A 27,089-nucleotide genomic window follows, 5' to 3' on the forward strand; every position below is an offset into this window, starting at 1 on the left:
TGCATTTGATTGGAAGAGTTAACGTACCATCTGTATTTGATATGCTTACATCAATGTCTAATTTAAGGTACTTATTCATAGAAGATTCAACTTGCAACGAAGAAATTCCTATCCCTGCAACATTAGAATACTTCGATTTGAAGAACATTACATGTTCAGATGTGTTCCTACAAAAGTTACTAGTGCAATTATCTTTACTAAAACAGTTTAAAGAGGTTCAGTTCGAAATGTGTGATATGAATGTATCGGACTGCAATAGATCCATTGTACAATCAGAACCATTGCCAATTGACATGTCGCATTTCTATGTAAGCATAATACAGAGTAGTATTGAAATGTATAGTCTGCTGCGATGTGCACCTATCGTTAACATGAAACTTCTGACGGCTGTTGATGCTGCATTAGCGTTAGATATTTTACTCGTACACAGTAAATTAGAAAAGCTGAAGATAAAATATGGGACATATACGGGTCATTGTGCTCTTCATCTGTCTGCATCGTTACACTATATCAGTCTTACGGAATGCGAATTTTCCTATGAGTGGCTGTGTGGCTTGTTGATCAAGCTTTCTGAATTAGATCATCATGTAGAGTGTGAACTGTGCGACTGTGTGGTGCAATCACGTGGAGAAGATTGCGGCACTGATTCAACTATACATGTATCTGACGAGCGATCTAAACTGTTGTTATGTGACATGTCTAATATCGAGATATTTGTAAAAAATGGCATTAAGGAACTATTTGAAATATTCCGTGACACAAGTATAGGGATATTGTCCCTGATAAACGCTGATTGTGTTTCACATACATCAGACATTCTACCCACACTCAGTAAATTAGAAAAGCTTTATTTATGGGGAACCTATACGGGTCATTGTGATCTTCAGCTGCCTGCATCGTTACACTGTATCAGTCTTCAGACAGGCGAATGTTCCTCTGAGTGGCTGTGCAGCTTGTTAATCAAGCTTTCTGAATTAGATCATCATGTACTGTGTGAGCTATGGAACTTTGTGGCGCAATCACGTGGAGAAGATTGCGGAACTGATTCAACTATACATGTATCTGACGTGCGATCTAAACTGTTGTCATGTGACATGTCTAATATCGAGATATTAGTAACAAATGGCATTAAGGAACTATTTGAAATATTCCGTGACACAAGTATAGGGATATTGGACCTGAGAAACGCTGATTGTGTTTCGCATACATCAGACATTCTACCCACACTCAGTAAATTAAAAGAGCTTTATTTATGGGAAACCTATACGGGTCATTGTGATCTCCAGCTGCCTGCATCGTTACACTGTATCAGTCTTCAGACAGGCGAATGTTCCTATGAGTGGCTGTGTGGCTTGTTGATCAAGCTTTCTGAATTAGATCATCATGTAGAGTGTGTGCTATGGAACTTTGTGGTGCAATCACGTGGAGAAGATTGCGGAACTGATTCAACTATACATGTATCTGACGTGCGATCTAAACTGTTGTCATGTGACATGTCTAATATCAAGATATTAGTAAGAAATGGCATTAAGGAACTATTTGAAATATTCCGTGACACAAGTATAAGGATATTACACCTGGGAAACGCTGATTGTGTTTCACATACATCAGACATTCTACCCACACTCAGTAAATTAGAAAAGCTTTATTTATGGGGAACCTTTACGGGTCATTGTGCTCTTCAGCTTCCTGCATCGTTACACTGTATCAGTCTTCAGACAGGCGAATGCTCCTCTGAGTGGCTGTTCAGCTTGTTAATCAAGCTTTCTGAATTAGATCATCATGTAGAGTGTGAGCTATGGAACTTTGTGGTGCAATCACGTGGAGAAGATTGCGGAACTGATTCAACTATACATGTATCTGACGTGCGATCTAAACTGTTGTCATGTGACATGTCTAATATCAAGATATTAGTAAAAAATGGCATTAAGGAACTGTTTGAAATATTCCGTGACACAAGTATAGGGATATTTGACCTGAAAAAACGCTGATTGTGCTTCACATACATCAGACATTCTACCCACACTCAGTAAATTAAAAAAGCTCTATTTATGGGGAACCTATACGGGTCATTGTGATCTCCAGCTGCCTGCATCGTTACACCGTGTCAGTTTTGAGACAGGCGAATGTTCCTCTGAGTGGCTGTGCAGCTTGTTAATCAAGCTTTCTGAGTTAGATCATCATGTAGAGTGTGAGCTATGGAACTTTGTGGTGCAATCACGTGGAGAAGATAGCGGAACTGATTCAACTATACATGTATCTGACGTGCGATCTAAACTGTTGTCATGTGACATGTCTAATATCAAGATATTAGTAAAAAATGGCATTAAGGAACTGTTTGAAATATTCCGTGACACAAGTATAGGGATATTGGACCTGAGAAACGCTGATTGTGCTTCACATACATCAGACATTCTACCCACACTCAGTAAATTAAAAAAGCTCTATTTATGGGGAACCTATACGGGTCATTGTGATCTCCAGCTGCCTGCATCGTTACACCGTGTCAGTCTTGAGACAGGCGAATGTTCCTCTGAGTGGCTGTGCAGCTTGTTAATCAAGCTTTCTGAATTAGATCATCATGTAGAGTGTGAGCTATGGAGCTTTGTGGTGCTATCACGTGGAGAAGATTGCGGCACTGATTCAACTATACATGTATCTGACGTGCGATCTAAACTGTTGTCATGTGACATGTCTAATATCAAGATATTAGTAAAAAAAGGCATTAAGGAACTGTTTGAAATATTCCGTGACACAAGTATAGGGATATTGGACCTGAGAAACGCTGATTGTGCTTCACATACATCAGACATTCTACCCACACTCAGTAAATTAAAAAAGCTCTATTTATGGGGAACCTATACGGGTCATTGTGATCTCCAGCTGCCTGCATCGTTACACCGTGTCAGTCTTGAGACAGGCGAATGTTCCTCTGAGTGGCTGTGCAGCTTGTTAATCAAGCTTTCTGAATTAGATCATCATGTAGAGTGTGAGCTATGGAGCTTTGTGGTGCTATCACGTGGAGAAGACTGCGGCAATGATTCAACTATACATGTATCTGACGTGCGATCTAAACTGTTGTCATGTGACATGTCTAATATCAAGATATTAGTAAAAAAAGGCATTAAGGAACTGTTTGAAATATTCCGTGACACAAGTATAGGGATATTGGACCTGAGAAACGCTGATTGTGCTTCACATACATCAGACATTCTACCCACACTCAGTAAATTAAAAAAGCTCTATTTATGGGGAACCTATACGGGTCATTGTGATCTCCAGCTGCCTGCATCGTTACACCGTGTCAGTCTTGAGACAGGCGAATGTTCCTCTGAGTGGCTGTGCAGCTTGTTAATCAAGCTTTCTGAGTTTGATCATCATGTAGAGTGTGAGCTATGGAACTTTGTGGTGCAATCACGTGGAGAAGATTGCGGAACTGATTCAACTATACATGTATCTGACGTGCGATCTAAACTGTTGTCATGTGACATGTCTAATATCAAGATATTAGTAAAAAATGGCATTAAGGAACTGTTTGAAATATTCCGTGACACACGTATAGGGATATTGGACCTGAGAAACGCTGATTGTGCTTCACATACATCAGACATTCTACCCACACTCAGTAAATTAAAAAAGCTCTATTTATGGGGAACCTATACGGGTCATTGTGATCTCCAGCTGCCTGCATCGTTACACCGTGTCAGTCTTGAGACAGGCGAATGTTCCTCTGAGTGGCTGTGCAGCTTGTTAATCAAGCTTTCTGAATTAGATCATCCTGTAGAGTGTGAGCTATGGAGCTTTGTGGTGCTATCACGTGGAGAAGATTGCGGCACTGATTCAACTATACATGTATCTGACGTGCGATCTAAACTGTTGTCATGTGACATGTCTAATATCAAGATATTAGTAAAAAAAGGCATTAAGGAACTGTTTGAAATATTCCGTGACACAAGTATAGGGATATTGGACCTGAGAAACGCTGATTGTGCTTCACATACATCAGACATTCTACCCACACTCAGTAAATTAAAAAAGCTCTATTTATGGGGAACCTATACGGGTCATTGTGATCTCCAGCTGCCTGCATCGTTACACTGTATCAGTCTTCAGAAAGGCGAATGTTCCTCTGAGTGGCTGTGCAGCTTGTTAATCAAGCTTTCTGAATTAGATCATCATGTACAGTGTGAGCTATGGAATTTTGTGGTGCAATCACGTGGAGAAGATTGCGTTACTGATTCAACTATACATGTATCTGACGTGCGATCTAAATTGGTGTCATGTGACATGTCTAATATCAAGATAGTAGTAAAAAATGGCATTAAGGAACTGTTTGAAATATTCCGTGACACAAGTATAGGGATATTGGACCTGAGAAACGCTGATTGTGTTTCACATACATCAGACATTCTACCCACACTCAGTAAATAAGAAAAGCTTTATTTATGGGGAACCTATACGGGTCATTGTGATCTCCAGCTGCCTGCTTCGTTACACTGTATCAGTCTTCAGACAGGCGAATGTTCCTCTGAGTGGCTGTGCAGCTTGTTAATCAAGCTTTCTGAATTAGATCATCATGTACAGTGTGAGCTATGGAATTTTGTGGTGCAATCACGTGGAGAAGATTGCGGCACTGATTATGCGGCACATGTATCTGACGTGCGATCTACACTGTTGTCATGTGACATGTCTAATATCGAGATATTAGTAGAAAATGGCATTAAGGAACTATTTGAAATATTCCGTGACACACAAGTATAAGGAAATTGGACCTGATAAACGCTGATTGTGTTTCACATACATCAGACGTTGTACCCACACTCAGTTAATTAAAAAAGCTTTATTTATGGGGAACCTATACGGGTCATTGTGATCTTCAGCTGCCTGCTTCGTTAAAATGCATCATGCTTTTGATAGATGAATGTTCCTCTGAGTGGTTGTGCAGCTTATTGATCAAGCTTTCTGAATTCGATCATACTGTACATTGTGTGCTGTCGGACATTGTAGTTCAATCAGATGGAGTTGATTGTGACGCTCATTCAAATATACGTGCATCTGACTTGCGATCTAAACTTTTGTCACGTGACATGTCCAATATCCTGATTTTGGTAGGGAACGGCAGCAAGGTGCTGTGTGAAATATTTCGTGACACAAGTATACGGGTTGTACACATCTGAGTGCCTCTGCTGTTTGTTGATCAAGCGTTTTGTATACGAAGAGTGTCCTGTGTGACTTGGTAGAGTAATAAAGTGGAAACAAATGTGCCATTGATTCAAACTGTTTTGTTTGCCTTCATGTGACAGCGACTTATGTTGTATATTTCCTTACAAGATACTAACTCCTCCGTAGTTTATGATTGCATTTCACAATTATTAGACATTCCTCTCAAACTCGGTAAAAAAAATGCGTGTGTTGTGTGGGACGTGTAATATTTTGTATGAACTGTTTTTTTAATTAATATTACAATAATTAAAATTGCACATTTGCGAAAATAAACAGTAAAGCCTTATTCGGAGCGTGAAATATATTGATTACGCATTGCTATTATTAAGAAACACAATAACGATTAGATTTTGTTCCTGTGGAAGATTTATCAAAGTTTCCTATGAATGCTTAAACATTATACTGGTTTTAGAAGCACAGGAAATCTTTTACTTTTCCAAAGGTACTCAATTGTTATCCATTTATCTGTATGTTTGTATTCATTTTTAGAATGATATGTTATAAACTGCTGTAGTGTATATGTGTCATCTATGAACTGAATCGAGCATAAATAATAATCGTACAACAGACGCTTGACGCGTTTTATTTTATGTACACTATCTCTTTACAACATGAAAATGTATTCCTATATAAGAAGTATATGTGTGCGTGCATTTGTGTTGACGCAATGTATTTATGTATTGTAATGATACTGTGGCTTAGACACTGTGTATTTGTTGTAAAATATGCTTGCGGCCCTATAGAATTGCAATATTTTAAAGGTAAAAGAAAATATCATGTACAATGTATTGTTTTAAGGTTTCGAACAGCGACATTTGCGATCGCCGACATTAATAAACACTTTGATCATTTTTATATGAGAAATAATACTTGTACGCAATAGTTTGTTTAGTTCAGATGCGTAAAACCAAATCTCCCGTGATTTGCACTTTTGATTTAATCCCTTAAACACATCTAAACTACCGGCCGGATTTTATTTGACAACAAATTATGACAAACACGAACCGGTATTATTTCGATTTTAACACGGTTTTATGCTTTTGGGCATTATAACAAACACCACAATTTATTTTTTCGTGGGACAATTTTAGTGTCATTCTGGGAATAGCAGTGCTATTGGAATTAAGTCTTACAAGCTTGACACGTTTAAACTTTCCAGTTAGTAAATAAATAAGGTTGTTTGTTTTAAACGTATTTCGTGATTGTTAACTAATTGCTTATCATGTGTTAAAAACAGCGTCATGTATACTATTTCGCGATCGGTATTTGTTGTGTTTTTTTCAACGTGGTAAGTTAAAGTTATTGCTAGTGTCTTTTTGTTTGGTAATTATTAAATGGTCCATTAAGTCCGTTTCATTCGTCTGCATAGATTAGCCATTTTCGTTAACTCTTAGCGCCATTTTTCGAAAAGCATTCATCCAAAATGAATGGAAACGTATGGCGAGAAAGCAGAGACAGTGTATGGGACAGACACTGTATAGTATTGAAACTTTGTGATGTTAGTACAACAGTGGATTTTAAAACTATGACATTGATTTTTTATTGTCTTAATAGTATATGCGTTAAAGTAAAGTGTCATAAGTTAGTGGGTTCATGATTATCTGTTATAGTGCCTGTTTGAAATAATTTATTTAAAAAAATACTGTTTAATATGTTTCTTTGTAATTTGTGTTATTTATAATGAGATCAACATTTATATAATATTACTTAATATTTATTGATTTGCACGAATAGTGTTTGCCTCTCAGTGTAAAACTACGCATGTGCGTGCATTATGTTCAGATTATTTTCACATATTGTAGTATATTTAAGATGAATTTATGTAGAAAACAGTTTGTGGACATATTTGGAGTTTTGCATGTAATAAAATAAATCTTAATATATGTTAACTTTTAACCATTAATTGAAAAAGTACAACAATAACTGATAATAATACGATGAGTACAATCAATTATTGTGAATCACGAAAGAGGTAAAATACTTTTTCTTTTCAATATATAACGATTGTTCCTGTTTGATCGGGTTATCGTTAAAACCGGATCTTGTTTCGAAACGTTATTTGATGTATATTGAGTTGTTGACGATATCTGTGGGCTGCGTTATTTGAAAATGGGTCTTATGCCATATGCAACCAGCGTAGCTTCAAACCAGCGTGTCCATCCGCGCATTTTGGTCAAGAGCTAACCTGGCCTCTATAAAGACGCGCAATGTGTCGTGGTCTCATTAGCGGACAGGGTAGTTTCTGACCAGACTTTGCAGGTTCGCAGGCTGGTCTGAGGCTACGCTTGCCACGCAACGCTTCAGACCATTGTTTGCATGTCGCGGTTTTTGTGTTCATTTGTTGTTGTTTCAATCAGCAAGAGTGCATTGCGCCTGCATTGTTTAAGACATGATTTAAAGGCCACAAGTTGCAAGTCTTTGTGTTAATACACTGAGCAGCAATCATACATGAAATGCCTGACTGCATATATATATATAAATAAATAAATATATATATATATATATATATATATCATTATATTTATAATTTTAATTATTCGTTCTAACCGTGAATAAAATATTCAAATAAAAAATTTCTTCACACCTATTTATATAAGCTCGATTACATTAAAGGTCTTTTCATGGATAGATCCAGTGCTTGGTGTCTATGTTTGAGATCCAAAGAACGATCCCTAAATGGGGATCCAATCGGTAACCTCCCGTGGAAACCACACCAAAGTTCCCTTCTACAATAATAGCAAGCGTGAGAATGACGTTGAGATAATTAATTTTTATCGAGGTCATTCTCCCACTACATTTTATTGTAGTAGGGTAGCTGTCGGTCATTGCATAACTATTTGCATTAGTCAATTTGTGTGCAATTTTTATGATCATTCTCGACGCAAGTAAATAGGCCGGAATTGAGCAGGCATTGACAGGATTGACAGTTCTTTAAAGCGGGTATATACGATTTTTTATATGTGTTTAATTGTAATATATTGATAAAATATGTTACAATAACACAAAATAGGCAAGAAAAATTATACATTAAGGCCGAATTTTATAAAATGAAGCAAAGACAAATTAACGCCCCGAGCCGATAGTGACGTACATATTTTCCTACAATAACCGAAGCATTCGTCTTTGTATTAGGATCGGAGATAGTGTTCGTGTGTCGTATGAATAGATATCGTTGCAGAATTTCAAATAAACCGTTAAACTAAGTTTAGATGCACATCGTACATGTATGGTATACATGCTGGCGAATTCGGCTGTACAGCCGTTTTCATTTTCAGAATTAAATATCTGGCTTATATCGCATTTTTCGACACATGTTCTTCTTAACTTTTATTTTAATTTATATTGAAATATATTTATAATAAGTTGTTTACACAGTAGATATAAATTCATAAATATTTGACTTAATCGTATATACCCGCTTTAATGCCTACTGACATAGCTGAGTCGGAAATATTTATATAGCATATCGTTAGTATATATAATAAATGATGACGTCACATACGGGCCGTTATTCGTATCCGCCGGAAAAAACATGATCATATCGACTTCGGACCGATTTTTCATATCCGATCGCGCGACTTCAACTTAACAAAATTACGTCTATATGGCGTCTTAAACATTGATGATAAATACATTACATTAAACGCATATCAACGAGCAATCGATTACAAATATTGAAAAACGTAGCAAATATATAAGTAACAATTAACATATCGATTACAGATAAAACTATTTGAACTTTAAAGGGAGTCATCAAACACAATTGAATAAACGACAAGTTTACATGAATGATTATTTTAGTCAAAGCCTTTAACTATGTCATTGGTAAGGTATTAACTCAGATTTTCTGTTATTCCTTCCCTTGATTAAGATGAGATGGATTTGTTCGATGCTCTTCTTTTAGATACACATTGTACTGTGAAAAAAAAACAATATTAACGACGTCCGCGGTTTTGTCCGGTAAATCAAAAGAGTCTTGGTGTGTTTCCTAACAGCAATTAATTAAACATAAATTGCGTAATAAGTGTGATTAAAATAAAAATACGGAAATCAAGTTCGGTTATATTTTTAAGTAAAAGAAAAAATAGGATGTAATATAAATTATAACATACGACAGAGATTATAGACATCCGGCCCAGCTTTGCCGTACGTTGTTTTCTAAGTACGCACTAAGAATACTGTAATTGCAATAGAGCAAATATGACGTGACAAGAACATCAATCAGAGACATTAAGATCCCGTATTTAAAAAGAAACCCTTGCCAAATTATTGATATCCTTTTGCATTTGGGTTTGAACAACATTATTGAAACGTCAGTTACTTAAAAACATGTGTAACAACTTTAATATGTCAATAATTAATAATTTCAATAACGTATTGGCTACATTGACGTGCAACGTACACATTTCTATTGACGTGTCTGCAACGGGCATAATACCGTGAAGCATAACGGATATTACACCGTACACGGACTCTAGATGAGACAATATATACGCTCCGTGCACCGTATAACAAAACGGGCATAATAACGTGTACTATAATGGATATAATATCTTGTAATTGGTGTAATGTATTGAAATTAATCGGGTGTGGGGATTTGAAAAATAAGGTATCCATGTCCAAATCCGAGTCAAAAGTTTATTGCATTAATATTATACAATGTCAAAGCACAATTAATAATATCGACATGAAGAAGAACAAAGTCAACAGAAAATACAACAAAGTATTAAGCATCACATTGCTAACTATAATGACAATAGTGAAACATTATACGTATAGTATTCGAAAATGAAAAGTGAGATGGTTTCACGACAGTAAACATTCTAATAACTTGTATCGTAGCGGGTGTAAAATGTGTTATCGCGTGTAAACATAACGGGTGTTAAGATGTGTAAAGTACTAACGTAACGGGTTTAAAGCGAGATTATACAATTTTGTAAAGAAAAATTATACATTGAAGACGAATTTCATAAAAATGCAGCAAAGACATATTAGCGCCCCGAGTCTATTGCGACGAAGATATTTCGTACATATTTTCCTACAAAAACCGAAGCATTCGTCTTTGTAGTTAGTGTTCGTGTGTCGTTTGAATAGATATCGTTGCAGGAATTTAAAATGAACCGTTAAACTAAAGTTAGATTCACGTCGTACATGCATGATTTACATGCTGGCGAATTCGACCGTACAGACATTTTCTATTTCAGAATTAAATATCTGGCTTATTTCGCATTATTCGACACATGTTCTTCTTAACTTTTATTTTTATATATATTGAAATATATGTTTAATAAGTTTTTACACATTTTATATAAATTAATAAATATTTGACAAAATCGTATAATCTCGCTTTAAGGGCTGTAATTTAATTAAGGACCCAATACGGTGAAACGTATCATGTGTGCGTAATATGTCGGGTATTATTATGAATAACGTTACAGTCCAAAGGACATAACGGGACATATAACATAATGTATCTTATACAGTGCTGATATACATTAACAGTGAATGACTAGGATTATCCTAGTAGATTTATATATACATATGAGTCGTGTTCTGAGAAAACTGGGTCTAATGCATGCGCGTAAAGTGTCGTCCCAGATTAGCCTGTGCAGTCCGCACAGGCTAATCAGGGACGACACTTTCCGCTGTTATGACATTTTTCGTTTAAATGAAGTCTCTTCTTAGCAAAAATCCAATTAAGACGGAAAGTGTCGTCACTGATTAGCCTGTGCGGACTGCACAGGCTAATCTGAGACGACACTTTACGCACATGCATTATGCCTAGTTGTCTCAGAACACGAATTATATCATAGTAGATTTATATATACATATATTTGGAAACGTGTAAGGCATCTGCAACTAATTGATATACTCCGCATCACAATTATCAATTACTCGTGTGCGAACAAAATAGTTACGTTACATCGAATTCAAAATAACGCGGCAATTACATCGCTTTCCGTTAAAATTTCAAAGATGTGGAGCTCATCCTTACTAAGTTAACAGAGAATCTCGCTTGTAGAACGATAAGAATGTGTTTTACAAACATGTTCATGTCACGGTGTTGGTGTTACTTCACTTGAATAATGATGTCTAGATCTTACGAAACACAAAATTTACATCAAGAAATAAAACGTGATAAACGCATTTATAAAAATTACATAATTATTAACTTAAACATGTTCACAATAAATTAGTCATCAACGTTCAAGCACTACAAACGGTATCAATAATGAAAATGCGCCATTTCAAATAACACGGTTGGTTTAACTTCGTTATCATCGAGATTTTTTGTGATACTCATTTCGAGTGTTTCTTCGAATTAAGTTCATGTACTCCTCGGGTGTTTTTGACATTGCTTGTTCGTGACCATGGTCATGATGATGCCTGTGTTTTTATTAAAGGGATCTTTTCACGGTTTTATAAATTGACAAAATTGAAAAAAAGTTGTTTCAGATTCGCACATTTTCGGTTTAGTCATGATATTTGTGAGGAAACAGTATTACTGAACATTTGCCATGGTCTAATATAGCCATTATATGCATCTTTTGACGATTTAAAACCTAAAAATTATAAAGCGTTGCAACGCGAAACGATTGAATAATTTGGAGAGTTCTGTTGTTGTCGTTTAAATTTGTGAAACTACGAAGATTACTTATATAACGTATAAAATACGCATCTTATGTATGCTTGGCAGGATAACTCAGTTGGCTGATGCGTTTTTACTTCAGGATTCCGGGGGTCACTTGTTCGAGCCCTGCTGTGGGCAACTTTTTTTCCTTTTTTAAATTTTATTCTTGATTTTTTACTGGAGCTTTTAATGTTTACATTTATTAATATAAAGCATTTAATGACAAACTTCAAAACATGCCAAAATCTGTGAAAAGGCCCCTTTAAAAGCTGCTTGCAAAGAAAAGCGTCTGTGTTTTTGTTTCCGGCTTCCGGGACGCTTGGAGATATGCGGGCTGTCTTACTTCATATTTTGCCTTTTATAGATTTGTAACTAAGTATACAGAAGCTTGAACTCGGCCTGAAAAGCAGTCATAAATGTTGTCACTAACAAACAATGCATAAAGTCGGTAAAATGTCATTGAATTTGTTACATCATTCATATAGAGAAAATGAAACAGTGTCAGTTTAGCAAAGAAACGCCAGCAATTAAGTATAGATATCGGTAACATAAAATATTAAGTAATATATTTCAAATCTAAAATCGTTTGACATAGATATGCATTAGAAATAAGTCGGTATATTATATATTTGTAAATCTAATGTAGATACAAAAATAATCAAGGACATTAAAAACCTGTAAAAGGTGTTAATTTAAAAATGATTTTGCTCTATATTTCTGTCAAATATGATTGGTGTATAAATGCAGTCACGCTCCGTCGTTTCAGGCTGTTTTGACAACATCTTGTGAACCAATCACGTCACCACTGGCGTCACTTATACAGGACATTTCTAGGAACGGCTCGATCATTTATAAAACAAACAACTCTTAAATCTACGTTGGGTCCATTTAACGTTTATTTTGTCTTGACTATGTTATACATTAAGTAGTAAACTGTTTTTTTTCCAGTTGAAATATTGAATATAACAAACACCTTTATAAACGATAATGTCTTTAGATTTTTCTCTTATAAAGCACTTCACATACGATTTCCCTTAGTAACGATTGGTGTTGCGGTGAATAACTTAGAACGCGAATTTAAACGCCCTTACTAAGGCTGCATTCTTTTTCACATTTTCATCAAACAAATCCTTAGTGCTTTCAAAAGCAGAATTACGGAATTATATGTCCGAAGATCAATTGAAATTCTGTGTTGACGCTGGACTGTTGACGGTACTTTGCAATTCCACAGTATCTTTTCGTAACCCATCAATGTTTTTTTTCTACATGAGACGGTCCAAGAATTCATAGCTGTATTAAACATAGCAAAGTCAAACACAGATGTAATAGAAAGTGGCAAGTGCACCGATCGAGAGGTGTTAGAAATGAGCCAGATAATTATGTATCTGTGTGGACTTGATTGTGGCACAGCCAATGAACTGATAAACCGTCTGACTGACTTCTTCAACGACATTAACCATGCTCTCAGCATGTAGTGTATTTTGAAATGACCTATTTGAAGCATTTAATCGAATTATAAAACAATAGGAAACATTCGAAAATCTAAAGATGACAGGAACTACAATTCTCGTTTCTTAGCTGTATCATTTTTATGCCAACGCATGATGATAGCTGGTTTCATTGAGGCTAAAGCCAGCGGTCAGAATGATATTTGTTTGAAGTGTATGGACTTAACATTCAATTCATATCTGAACAATTCCGAATCAAACGCATTATGTTCACTTTTAATGTTCAACAAATCCAATGACAGGACTCTTATTTTAGAATGTAATTTAGTGCAAATAAGCTTACTACTGGCAGTCCTTCAACAGTCGAGTCATTGTCTTAAACGTTTAAAGGTCAAATTTGTTCCGGAAATACATAGAGCATTTAATAATTTAAAGCACGAAGAGCTGCATAATATCAGAAGAATCAACGTACCATCTGTATTTGATATACTTACATCCCTGTCTAGTTTAACGTATTTAATACTATTTATACATAGAAGATTCGACTTGTAGCGAAGAAATCCCTTTCCCTTTCACATTAAAATGCTTAGATTTGTATAACATTACATATACGGGTGATCGTGTTTTCAAGCTTCTTGCATCGTAAGAAAGCATCATTCTTGACAGAGGCGAATGTTCCACTGAATGGCTGTGGAGCCTGTTTATCACGATAACTAAATTAGATCATCCAATTGAGTGTCAGCTGTGTAAATTTGCATTGAAATCACGTGGAGAAGATTGCGATGGTGATTTAGATATACATGTATCTGACTTGCGGTCAAAACTATTATCATATGATATGTCCCATGTCGAGGTATTAGAAGAAAATGGCAGCAAGGGACTTTTGAACTATTTCGTGACTCAAGTTTAGGAATCCTGGATCTTAGAACCGCTGAGTGTGTTTTTATATTGATCAGATATTTTACACACACATTAAATTAGAAAGCTTTATTTATCGGGAACCTACACGGGTCAATGTGTTCTCCAACTGCCTGCATCGTTACACTGTATCAGTCTTCAAACAGGCGAATGCTCTTCTGAGTGGCTGTGCAGCTAGTTAATCAATCTTCCTGCATTATATCATCCTGTAGAGTGTGAACTGTGGGACTTTGTGTTGCAATCACGTGGAGAAGATTACGGCGCTGATCCAAAAATATAAAATACATGTACCTGAAGTGCGGTCTTAATTGTTGTCATGTGATATGTCAAATGTCGAGTTATTAGTAAAAAATGGCAGCAAGGAACTGTTTGAGATATTTCGTAACACAAGTATTGGAAACGATCGTATGACAATTTTAACTTACGAGATAATTTTGTAATCTTAATAAGTAGACGAACTAGCTCGCCATGCTCGTCAAATATATACGGCGCTTGAGATGCCGATGTAATTAATTAAGTACTGAAAATTTTTAATCATATAATATGGACTTAAGAAATTATGTATCTTCGAAAATGTATCGTATCGTTAATGTGTACTACGATGTTTATTGAAACGGTCCCCTGGTCCTGAAAAACGCCTATTGTGTTTCACAAACATCAAACATTCTACCCACACTCAGTTAATTAGAAAAGCTTTTACTTGTGGGGAACCTATACGGTTCATTGTGCTCTCCAGCTGCCTGCATTGTTACACTGTATCAGTCTTCAGACATGCGAATGTTTCTCTGAGTGGCTGTGCAGCTTGTTGTTCAAGCTTTCTGAAATAGATCATCCTGTAGATTCTGAACTGTGGGACTCTGTGTTGCAATCACGTGGAGAAGATTGCGGCGCTGATTCAAAAATACGTGTATCCTAAGTGGGATCTAAACTATTGTCGTGTGTCATGTCTAATATCGAGATATTACAGAGTAGTAGAAAATGGCAGCAAGGAATTGTTTGAAATCTTTCGTGACACAAGTATTGGGATCCTAGACCTCAGAAATAATGATTGTATTTAGCAAAAATCAGAAATTCTTCACACACTAAGTAAATAAGAAAAGCTTTTGTTAAGGGGAACTTGTATGGGTAATTGTGTTATCAAGCTTCCTAAATCGTTGCAATGTATCAGTCTCGTTGAATGCTGCTGCTCCTCTGAGTGGCTGTACAGTTTGTTGATCAATCTGTCTGCATTAAGACCTCCTGTAAAGTGTGAGCTGTTGAACTGTGTAGTGCTCGGAGCTGATTCAACTATAAATGTATCTGACTTGCTATCTACACTATTATCATGGACAGTTTGTAACCGCACAGCATGTCTCTATCGATATTCAACTGTTCGTATTTAACTACATCAAGTGCCTCTGTTACTTTTGCTAGATGAGTCTGTAACTACATACATGTCTCCGTAGATACAGGTATGTCACTTTCTGTTTATAACTACGTGGTTGTCTACGTAGATATTCGACTGTATGTTTTACACTATCAGTCTATTACAACATAAACGTATGTGCAGATAGCCCAATATTTTAAACTGCAAAAATGCCTTTGTAGATTTTCCACTACATGTATGTGTCTATAACTCCATAAATGTGAAGAAATTCTACGATCAGTCTAGAACTACATATATGCCCAGTAGATATTCCACTATCAGTCTATAACTACATAGATGCCTCAGAAAGTATTCCACTATCAGTATATAACTACATAAACGCCTCAGTAGATATTCCACTATCAATCTATAACAACATGAATGTCTCTGTAGATATTCTACTTTCTGTCTATAACTACATAAATGACTCAGTAGATATTCAACTATCAGTCTATAACTACATAAATGCCTTAATAGGTTTTAACTATCTGTCTATAACTACATATATATCTGTGTAGAAATTCCACTATCAGTCTATAACTACATAAATGTCCAGTAGATATTTCACTACCAGTCTATAAATACATGACTGTCTCTGTGGATATTCCACTATCAGTCTATAACTACACAAATGTCTCTGTAGATATTTCACTACCAGTCTATAACTACATGAATGTCTCTGTAGATATTCAACTTTCAGTCTATAACTACATAAATGACTCAGTAGATATTCCACTTTCAGTCTATAACTACATAAATACCTCAATAGGTATTAACTATCTGTCTATAACTACATAAATATCTCTGTAGAAATTCCACTATCAGTCTATAACTACATAAATGTCCAGTAGATATTTCACTATCAGTCTATAAATACATAAATGTTTCTGTAGATATTCCACTATCAGTCTATACCTACATTAATGTCTCTGTAGATATTCCACTATCAGTCCATAACTATATAAATGTCTCTGTACATATTCCACTCTCAGTCTATAAATACATAAATGTCTCAGTAGATATTCCACTATCAGTCTCTAACTATATGAATGTCTCTGTAGATATTCCACCATCAGTCTATAACTATATAAATGTCTCTGTAGATATTACACTATCAGTCTATAACTACATAAATGTCTCTGTAGATATTCCACTATCAGTCTATAACTACATAAATGTCTCTGTAGATATTCCACTATCAGTATATAACTACATAAATGCCTCAGTAGATATTCCACTTTCAGTCTTTACCTACATAAATATCTCTGTAGATATTCCACTATCAGTATAAAGTCAAAGGAAGGGCTTTGTAACACCAGGAGTCCTCTGTATGTACTGGGTGATCGCAAATGTCACTCACGTTATCCCATTCTACCAACGCCTGTTTGAAAAGTTAAGTAGTCCAGCATCGATAATGTAATCCCATTCTATGTCCGCTTGATTGAAAAGGTAAGTAGACGATGAGTGCCAACGTGGCTATCGTCATTTCATTCAACTTACTCTTGATTCAAAAGAATAGTAGTTGTTAAAGATGCAACATCAGTGGCATCATCCCATTCTTTCTATGCCTAAGTGAAAAGGTAAGTAGTCCAATAACTCTTACGTCATCCCATTATACCACTGATTGAATAGGTAAAAATCTGACATCACCTTCATCATCCCGTTCAACCTGCGCTTGATTGAAAAGGTACATAGTCCACATCGCTAATATCTTCCCATTCTACCTGTGTTTGATTGAAAAGGTACATAGTTCAAAATCACTTGCATCATCCCGTTCTACCTAAGCTTAAAAAGGTTAGTAGTCTAAGATTGCTTACATCATCCCGCTCTACCTACACTTGATTGAAAAGGTACACAGTCTAACACCGCTAATATCATCCCATTCTACCTATGTTTGATTGAAAAGATAAAGTCCAACATCGCTTACCTTATCCCATTCTATGGCAAGCGAAATGCTCATTAATTCCTTAAACCACGGTTTAACAGTTAACTATATAGTTAAGAGACTTTGAACCCGGGTTCAAAGTGCCGTTTGCACATTAAATCCTTAAACCCGAGTTCAAGAGTTTGAACTGCAGTTCAAAGTCTCTTAACTCTATAGTTAAGAGAGGACCAATGAAATCGCGGCATTTACCTTCTATATATAGCTAATTGTGGTTTAAGCTCCGCTGATTGGTTGTCTCTGAATTATGTAGATAAGAGATTTGTATCTATTTTTAGACACACTTTGAACTGCGGTTCAAACTCTTGAACTCGGGTTTAAGGATTTAATGTGCAAACGGCACTTTGAACTCGGGTTCAAAGTCTCTTAACTCTATAGTTAACTGTTAAATAATTAATGTGCATTCCGCGCGTCTTAACCCCAGTTTAAGACTTTGAACCGCAGTTTAAGACTTTAGTTTAAACCTATTTATTTTAGCTCGATTGCATCGAAAGCCTAAGGCTTATATAAACGCTCTCGAGTCCGTTTCCTGTTTACGGTGGGGATCGAACCCGTGACCTCCCGGTCGCTAGGCGGACACCATATCCATTACACCACGGCGACCTTTAGTTTAAGACTTTGAAAAATAGGTTAAGACTTTTATGTGTTTGGTTGTCTCTGCACATTAATTATTAAACAATTAACGCCCGTCGTTTCGTCATGTGATTTGTTCCTGACGCATTTCTATCAAGATGGCGGCGGATGAAGTTAGTGAATTATTACGTACGTTTGAAACAGCATTCCAAGATATAGAAAGAAAACTTCAAAGTGGTTTTGCAAACAACGCAGACTTCGTCAAAAGTGTGAGGTTATTGCAGCAAATAAGGTTATATTTATATATTTTCTTTGTGATCCTTTTATGGTATAAATCTGATAGAAATACCCCTAACCGAAATACAGTCGATTCGGATTGGTGTACAGTTTGTCAATCAGCTCTGGAAAATCAGCAGTTCCGATAATTTGTATTTTATTTTCCATAATGCCCCAATAAAAACAAAATGATAAGTGTCTAAGGTAAACATTAGGTAAAAGAATAAAGTAACAAAGTTTTAGTAAGAAAGCTTTTGTATTATGCTTACAGGGGGGATAAATGCAGCAAACAGTTAACCAGAACTGATTGAATGAGTTATGTTTTGAAATGCGCATATGGAAATAGAAGGCTTTATTATTTTCAAACACAAAAATTGCTGATTGTAAACAAATGCCATGGTAATGTTTTGAAATACTAATTCTGTAAGTTGAATGATTTTAAATATTTTTCCGAAAAGGTGAACTTTAATTGGCTATTTTTGACAAAAAACTGCATATGCCGTCTGGCCTAACCTGTTATCATACATATAAATTTTACCCTTTATTTTTACATCATCTCACATTGACACTAAATCCCGAAAGAAATAAGTGTGGACTGGACTTGTGAATTAACGTTTTTTGCCAGGTTATTCTCAACTGGTTGACTGACTGTACAGTCAAGTTACCATTACCGGACCATTACCCATAGCGGATCACTTTGATGTTCGAGACCATTTTTAAACGCATTGATTGAGTCGTAATCGGAGCTATTCGTTGTCAAACATTTTGGTATGTTTTGGCGACATGTATATACGACTTTGCTGACTTCCGTCTCGTTTCCAAATAGAGGTTAAACATTATTCGCGGCCACATTCTAGAACTCTGTTGGAAAGTAAAGAGTTTACGCATTAATTTAAAGGCCATTTAGTAGTCTTTCTCCCTGCAAAAGTCCGTTTCAGTTTTATTTCATCATTTTCTTACCAATGGCTTATATCTTGTGGAGCTATTTATCAACAGCTTGTATATTTTTAGTTTTCAAATTTAAGTTATAAATTAAGATTGTCGTACGATCTTTGATGAAACGGTCCCATAAAATTATAAGTTAAAGCAATAGGGAAAGAGAATGTGGGAAAATGTAGCTAGAAATGGTTTTGAACATGCATAATTGTGTCGTGTTCTGAGAAAAATTGGCATAATGCTTTTGCGTGAAGTGTCGTCCCAGATTAGCCTGTGCAGACCGCACAGGCTAATCCGGGACGACACTTTCCGCATTGACTGGATTTTCGCTAAGAAGAGACATCATTTGAACGAAACATTCCACAAGAGCGGAAATTGTCGTCCCTGATTAGCCTGTGCGGACTGCTAATATGGGATAACAATTTACGCACCAGCATTATGACCAGTTTTCTCAGAACGCGACACAATTATGTTAATGATTCATTTTATAGTTTGTTAATTTCATTGACTACAAATTTGTATTACACTTATGTCTACCTTGAGGTTGTTGTACATAGTATAATTATGTTACAAATATAGTATTTCTGTAAACAGTATTTGAGTGTGTCCAAATGTATGATATAGCTGAGATCACTCAAATACTGTCAAATTCTTGCTTTAACTTATATTCTTATGGGCCCGTTTCATCAAACATCGTACGACAAATTTAGAATACGATACGAATTTCAAAGAAACATTATTTTAACAGACCGAAACATAATTTTGCTTATTTCTAGTAAAATCATTTATTTCGTCATTTTCCTCCCGTTTGCTTATATCTTGCGGAGCTATTTATCAACAGCGTGTACATTTTTAGTTTTTAAATTTAAGTTATAAATTAAGATTGTCGTACGATCTTTGATGAAACGGTCCCATAAAAATATAAGTTAAAGCAAAAGTGAAAGAGAATGTGGGAAAATGTAGCTAGAAATGGTTTTGAACATGCATAATTGTGTCGTGTTCTGAGAAAACTGGGCATAATGCTTATGCGTAAAGTGACACTTTCCGCCTTATCTGGATTTTCGCTAAGAAGAGACATCATTTAAACGAAACATTCCATAAAAGCGGAAATTGTCGTCCCTGATTAGCCTGTGCGGACTGAACAGGCTAATCTGGAATGACAATTTACGCACCAGCATTATGTCCAGTTTTCTCAGAACGCGAGGCAATTATGTTTATGATTCATTTTATAGTTTGTATATTTAATTAACTACAAATTTGTATTACATTATGTCTACCTTGAGGTTGTTGTACATAGTATAATTATATTACAATTATAGTATTTTCTGTTAACGAACAAATGCTTTTGTATCGAATACTATGCATTAATATTGTTTTCTACCAAATGTTTTCTTATAGGGATCACTTGTCCGTCGTCTGTTTCGTTAAAAAGTATTAATAGCATCAGTTTGAAACTTTAGAACTCTTAGCATCCCGCTTTGTTAAATTATTTATAATTAATGCATAACCATTATTCTTGTATTAGTTAAGTTACATTGTCATAATAAAATGTTGTCATGTCATTTTTCCATTTTTCTTTTTTGTGTAACGTTTTGTAAATACAGCTTTTATTTGTTGTTATTATTATTATTAATACGGATGTTTTAGTCCGGTCTGTTTTCCAAATCGTTACAATGGTATAGTGGTATAGGAGAGGTTGAACATATGATTTTGATTAATAAAGGATTTATATTATTAAACTAGTGTTTTTTTCTTATTCTCTGTACAAAGATTGAGTATATGAAGATTTGCTACAGTGCATATTTATCAATGTATGCGGTTCCGTAAATAAATCGGAACTATCCACTTCCGGGTTAAGAAATTGAGATAATTTAGCGATTACATCCATAAATTTGGTAATAAAACGACAACATGAATTAACAACATACCTAATATCACCTTTTCTCCCCATGCAATGCAGTGTAAACGGCTTAAACTCGTCGATAATTGCGAAATGTTATTCGACGAGATTGTTTTTTACCAATCATCGTCCCATGTCATTTTCAAGGTCAACCGGTGTTTTGTGAACACTCGCACCGCATAAAACCCATTGAAATAAGTTATATATCACTTTATTTTAGTTAATCGTCACCTTTACTTGATAGGACATTCGCATGGTGTGTCAAAACTTTCATTTTAGTATTTTTACTGTATATATTCAACAGTTAGATAATAAATGTACATTCCGCGCTTGTTAACCCCAGTTTAAGACTTTGAACCGCAGTTTACACTCTTGAACTCGAGTTTAAGGAATTAATGTGCAAACGGCACTTTGAGCTCGGGTTCAAAATTTCTTAACTATATAATTAACTGTTAAATAATTAATGTGCATTCCGCGCCTCTTAACCGCAGTTTAAGACTTTGAACCGCAGTTTAAAGTCTCTTAACCCTATAGTTAAGAGAGGACCAATGAAATCGCGGCATTTACCTTCTATATATAGCTAATTGTGGTTTAAGCTCCGCTAATTGGTCGTCTCAGATGTATCTATTTTTAGACACACTTTGAACTGCTGTTCAAACTCTTGAACTCGGGTTTAAGGATTTAATGTGCAAACGGCACTTTGAACCCGGGTTCAAAGTCTCTTAACTATATAGTTAACTGTTAAACCGTGGTTTAAGGAATTAATGTGCATTTCGCTTGCCATACCATTCTACCTATTCTTGATGGAAAAGGTGATCAGTCCAACATCGCTTACGTAATCCCTTTCTACCGACGCTTAAATGAAAAAGTGAAGTAGTCCAACATGACTTACGTCATCCCATTCAAGCTATGCTTGATTGAAAAGGTAAGTTTTCATTGATTGCCAAAATTGCTTACGTCATCCCATTATAAATATGCTTGATTAAAAAGGTAACTAGTCCGACATCGCTTGTGTCATCACATTCTACCTAAGCTTGATGGAAAAGGTAAGCAGTCAAATATCACTTAAGTCATCCCATTCTATTTACGCTTTAATGAAAAGGGGTAGAAGTTCAACATTGCTTACCTCATCCCATTATATCTACGCCTGATTGAAAAGAAAAGTAGTCCAACATTGCTTACGTCATCGTTTTCTACCTTCGTTTGATTACAAATGTTAAGTAGTCAAACATTGCTTACCTCATCCCATTCTAGCTATGCCTGATTGAAAAAGTAAGTACTCCATAATTGATTGTTTCAGCACATTCCAGTTATGCCTGATTGAAAAAGTATGCAGTCTAACATTGCTTATGTTGTCCTATTCTAGTTAAGCCTGTTTGAAATGCTATGCAGTTCATCATTGCTTACGTCATCCTATGCTTTCTATGCTTGATTGAAAAAGCATGTAGTCCCACATGGCTTACGTCATCCTATTCTACCTATTCTTAAAAGAATAGGTAAGTAGTCCAATCTTGCTTACGTCATCCAATTCTATCTACGCCTGATTGAAAATGTAAGTAGTCCAACATTGATTACGTCATCCCATTCTATCTATGCCTGATTGAAAATGTAAGAAGTCCAACATTTATTACGTCATCCCATTCTACCTAGGCTTTATTAAAAATAAATTGTCATCCCATTCTACATATGCTTCATAGAAAAGGTAAGTAGCTCAATATTGCTTACGTAATCCAAATCTACCTACATGTGATTGAAAAGGTGAAGTAGTCTAACATTGCTTACGTCATTCCTTCTACCTACACCTTAAAAAGGTAGGTAGTCTAATTTTGCTTATGTAATCCCATTCGTATTACACCTGTTCGAAAAGGTAACTAGTCCATCAATGCTTCTGTCATCCTATTCTACCTACGCCTTATTAAAAAGGTAAGAAGTCCAACAATGCTTCTGTCATCCTATTCTACCTACGCCTTATTAAAAAGGTAAGAAGTCCAACAATGCTTCTGTCATCCTATTCTACTTACGCCTTATTAAAAAGGTAAGTAGTCCAACATCACTTACGTCATCCCATTATGTCTACACTTTGTTGAAAAGGTAAGTAGTCAAACATTGTTTACAAAATCCCATTCTACATATGTTTGATTGAAAAGGTGTATTAGTCAAACGTTGCTTACGTCATCCCATTCACCAATGCTTGATTGAAATGGTAAGTAATCCAACATAGCTTACGTCATCCCATTCTATCTACACATGGTTGAAATGATAAGTAGTCAAACATTGCTTACATCATCTCATTCTACATGTGCAGATTAAAAAGGTAAGTAACCCAACATTGATTACGTCATCCCATTCTGCCAATGCTTGATTGAAAAGGTAAGTAGTCCAGCATCACTTACGTCATCCCATGCTATCTGCACTTGGTTGTAAATGTAAATAGTCCTACATTGCTAACGTCATACCATTCTACTAACGCTTGTTTGAAAAGGTAAGTAGATGTCCTCATGATGGCTATAAGACGCGGTCTGATGACGAGCGGATGAAAATTTCTACGTACCGAGAGTATAAAACTGCATGTATTAAGGTATTTCCCAATATTTATTTAAAGAAACAAAACGATATTTTTTATTATATGCTGGTGTTCTTTAGAATTATTAAGATTTTCTGTTAAAAACAACAACACAAATAGGATATTGCGTTTATAGATAGGCACAGTGAATTTAAAGTTGAAATATCAAAACTTTAAGACCGGTTGCCCTGATGTGTCAAAGCCAGTTGGCTTGTGTGTTCATTTTATATTCTTTGAAAGCCAGATGGTCGGATGTGTTAAAACCAGTTGGCGTGTGTGGTAATTTGACCGTTTATAATGGTCAGTTGACCTGATGCGGATAAGCCAGTTGGCTTGTTTTACTCACTTGACCGAAATTTCTTAAAACACATGTTGTAATTGTATTAACAAACGTTTGCAAGGGTATCTTTTCAGTTACTGGACGGTTCGAATGACATACTGTGAAACCATTTATTTTCGACAGCACAAAATTTCGTCATTTTTATAAAATTGACGATTTCGTCAGCACTTAAATTCGCCGATATCTGATTTTGAATTTAAAAAAAATGCGTCAGTCAATTTCCGATTTGTGTGTAATACATATTCGCGATCATTCGCAGTTGCGAAAAATCGTGGTACGAATGCGGGAAAACACTTGAGAATCACTGCAGGAGGTGGGGCCTGTTTGTCACATGCCAATTAACTAGTCTTTTGTTATCAAGGACAGTAATGGACCCTCTTAATGTATGCCATTCACATGTTCATTGTTATGATTAGCGGACAAGTGGGATCGAATAACCGTTAACGAGTGTTTGTAACAAGGAAGCCAATTGCCAATTAGTCTTATTATATTATTATAATTGCCATACTGATAACAATCGTACCTTTATCTGCACCAATTACGGAAGGTGCGAACAAATATTAAATATTGGAGAACATAAAAGAATCAGGACACCTCGAAAGAAGTGGAAATTAATAGTTTTTATTCTCTGTTTTATTAATATGAAAGCCCTCTCTAATACAAACACCCATTTTAGTTTGTCTTTGTGTAGTAATTTATAAAGTCTGAACTCGTTAAGATTAACGAGGATAATAATAATGATTTCATTGATGTTGGTCACATTTATGTTTTTGATGATGATTGAGCTATTCAACTTCGGGAAATCCGTGTTTACGTTCAAAACATCCAAATCAATTGGGAATAATCGAGAGTTTGAATTTATGGACGTTGATAAATATAATGGTTGATTTAACAATATTTCTTTCCGGTTTGGTATGGGAAATATAGGATCTGAAACGATGTCACATTGAATACAATATTTAATAAAACCAGTTCAGAAATTGTCATTGCAATGAGACAAAACGAATCTATAACATCTTGTTCAAAAATATTCATGTTAACGATAATATTACTGCTGTATTTCAAGAGAGACAAACATTTTAATAGCATATAATAAACGTCGGTACTGACTGAACAAGTTTTGCAGCGTTAACATTTTATGTCTCTGTTCAAAAATCATTTGAAAATAACTTCGTTTTAGGAAAGCGTAAACATTTATGCATAATAAGCATAAAGTAATGCTCACAGCGAAATTTTGGATCGATGTGCATGTTTGGTCAAGAAACCGTTTACGTTCAGGAGCCACCATAGCTTTACATTAAAAAAAATACCAGCAAAGAATGCATACTCATCCGCAAACGGTCTCGAGTAATGTAACCTTTTGCTTAGTAAAGTAAAAAGGGGGGGGGGAATGTCTATTTCTGAAAGGATGACACAACTTATTGGTGTGTTAGTTTACTCGACGAAGTAAACTTAAGGCGCCCTGTAAGACACGCCTTGTTTTACGCAATGTAATAGTATTAATATAAACATAGTCAAAACAGAACCAGTTTTAAGAACCAAACAACATTTATTTTCCTTAATATATATATCAACAGCTATCTAAGAATGAACGAAACAGTTTACCTTTTGTCACAAACAGCAATTTTATTCCAATAAACTACAAACAAAGAAAATATACCTGTTCCTAAGTCTTTAATGTAGAGACACTTAACTTAGTTAAACAAGTTTAAAAAACATGGGAATCTCTAGTCTTTTCAATTTAATTCATAACTGATATTTAAAAAATAATTATTAATTGAAACATTATATTGTAATTAACAAAATGCAAAAAAATGCCAAATAAAATAATAACCAATAATATTTCAAAATAAAAATGATTAAGAAAATGTTTGGAAAATGGTCCCAACCTGTCTTGACTCTGAATTAAATAGATCGTTTATTGATTTATTTATTAACCCCCCCTCCCCACTATTTTTAGAGTTGTTACCTTTTCAAAAACGCCTAAAGAGCTTACTATTGTTCTTATTTTAGGGGTTTAAGTCCTTTTGTGTCTAAGACTCCATTAAGTAAGTAGTCCCATCGCTTTTTTATTCCACTTAACTGGAACAAACAAAATCATCAGTGCGTACGCTCTGTTATATAAATTATTAACCTCAATAGTTTTTCAGCATTAATGTTTGGTGGTTTAACCCTTTCAGTGCGGGAACCGAATTTTGAAGGCCTTTGCAAACAATTTGGATCCAGATGAGACGCCACAGAACATGGCGTCTTATCAGGATCCAAACTGTTTGCTATTCTGATAGTATTCTTTGAAAAACAATCTAAGAAAATGCTAATTTAAGAAATTCAGCAGACGACATTTTAGCAGACGACAAATTTCCCAGCATGCAAAGGGTTAAAAGTATTACGTTTGCTTTAAGAACCTTGAATCTCTTCAACAAGTTTAAACATATTAACTGTATAGTAACTATTTGGAAAAAAGCATAAACATATTTACTGTGTAATATTTGATATCAACAAAATAAACAACAAGTTAACCGTGTTACATATGGTATCCATAAAAATAATACAAGTGTTTAGTGTGTCTACCGTGTGTACATTTATTTCATTAAAACAGTATTAACTTCATTATTGTTACGTACCTGATATCAATGAAAACTGAATAATCTGGAGTCGTATTCCAGAAGCATCTTAAGTTAAATTTTATTCTTATCCTTAAATTGGGAAATTTTCTTAAGTGCTTCATTTCATATTGCAATAGATTGGCATCAAGATATACATTCAAATAACATCAATATGCCAATGTTATTTTAGAAATACCAAACAAAACATGTGTTTCCTTATTTAGTAAAGAAAAACATAACATTGTAATTTTGAACTTAAGTAAAATTATTTAAGAAATGACTTAAGATGTTTCTGGAATACCACCCCTGGTCTCTTAAATGCGTTATT

General features: G+C 35.2%; 3 protein-coding genes across 3 annotated transcripts in view; all 3 read left to right on the forward strand.

Annotated features, from left to right (window-relative positions):
- The window catches only part of LOC127849061 (uncharacterized), a 15,437-nt gene extending 14,078 nt beyond the window's left edge, over positions 1 to 1,359 (forward strand). Inside the window, exons 3-4 of the mRNA XM_052381785.1 lie at positions 1 to 406; positions 1,287 to 1,359. The exon at positions 1 to 406 is cut by the window's left edge and continues 1,827 nt beyond it. Of these exons, the coding sequence (XP_052237745.1) occupies positions 1 to 406; positions 1,287 to 1,359 (479 nt within the window). The remainder of the gene's footprint in view (positions 407 to 1,286) is intronic.
- LOC127847679 (uncharacterized) overlaps positions 1 to 27,089 on the forward strand; it is a 303,197-nt gene that overhangs the window by 235,073 nt on the left and 41,035 nt on the right. The gene's annotated exons all lie outside the window — the stretch shown is intronic.
- Positions 2,004 to 6,350, forward strand: LOC127847676 (uncharacterized). The gene is made up of 2 exons (XM_052379740.1): positions 2,004 to 3,771; positions 4,971 to 6,350. Exons 1-2 carry the CDS (start codon positions 2,293 to 2,295, stop codon positions 5,175 to 5,177), a joined length of 1,686 nt encoding a protein of 561 aa, XP_052235700.1. The 5' UTR covers positions 2,004 to 2,292; the 3' UTR covers positions 5,178 to 6,350.

Source organism: Dreissena polymorpha, chromosome 10 (genome assembly GCF_020536995.1).
Source record: "Dreissena polymorpha isolate Duluth1 chromosome 10, UMN_Dpol_1.0, whole genome shotgun sequence".
Classification (NCBI taxonomy): domain Eukaryota; kingdom Metazoa; phylum Mollusca; class Bivalvia; order Myida; family Dreissenidae; genus Dreissena; species Dreissena polymorpha.

Coding starts and splice junctions, on each gene's coding strand:
- LOC127847676 (XM_052379740.1), top strand. CDS start 2,293: ATGTCTAATATCAAGATATTAGTAAAAAATGGCATTAAGGAACTGTTT. Junction 3,772..4,970: donor TAATCAAGCTTTCTGAATTA/GATCATCCTGTA, acceptor CTTTCTGAATTC/GATCATACTGTACATTGTGT.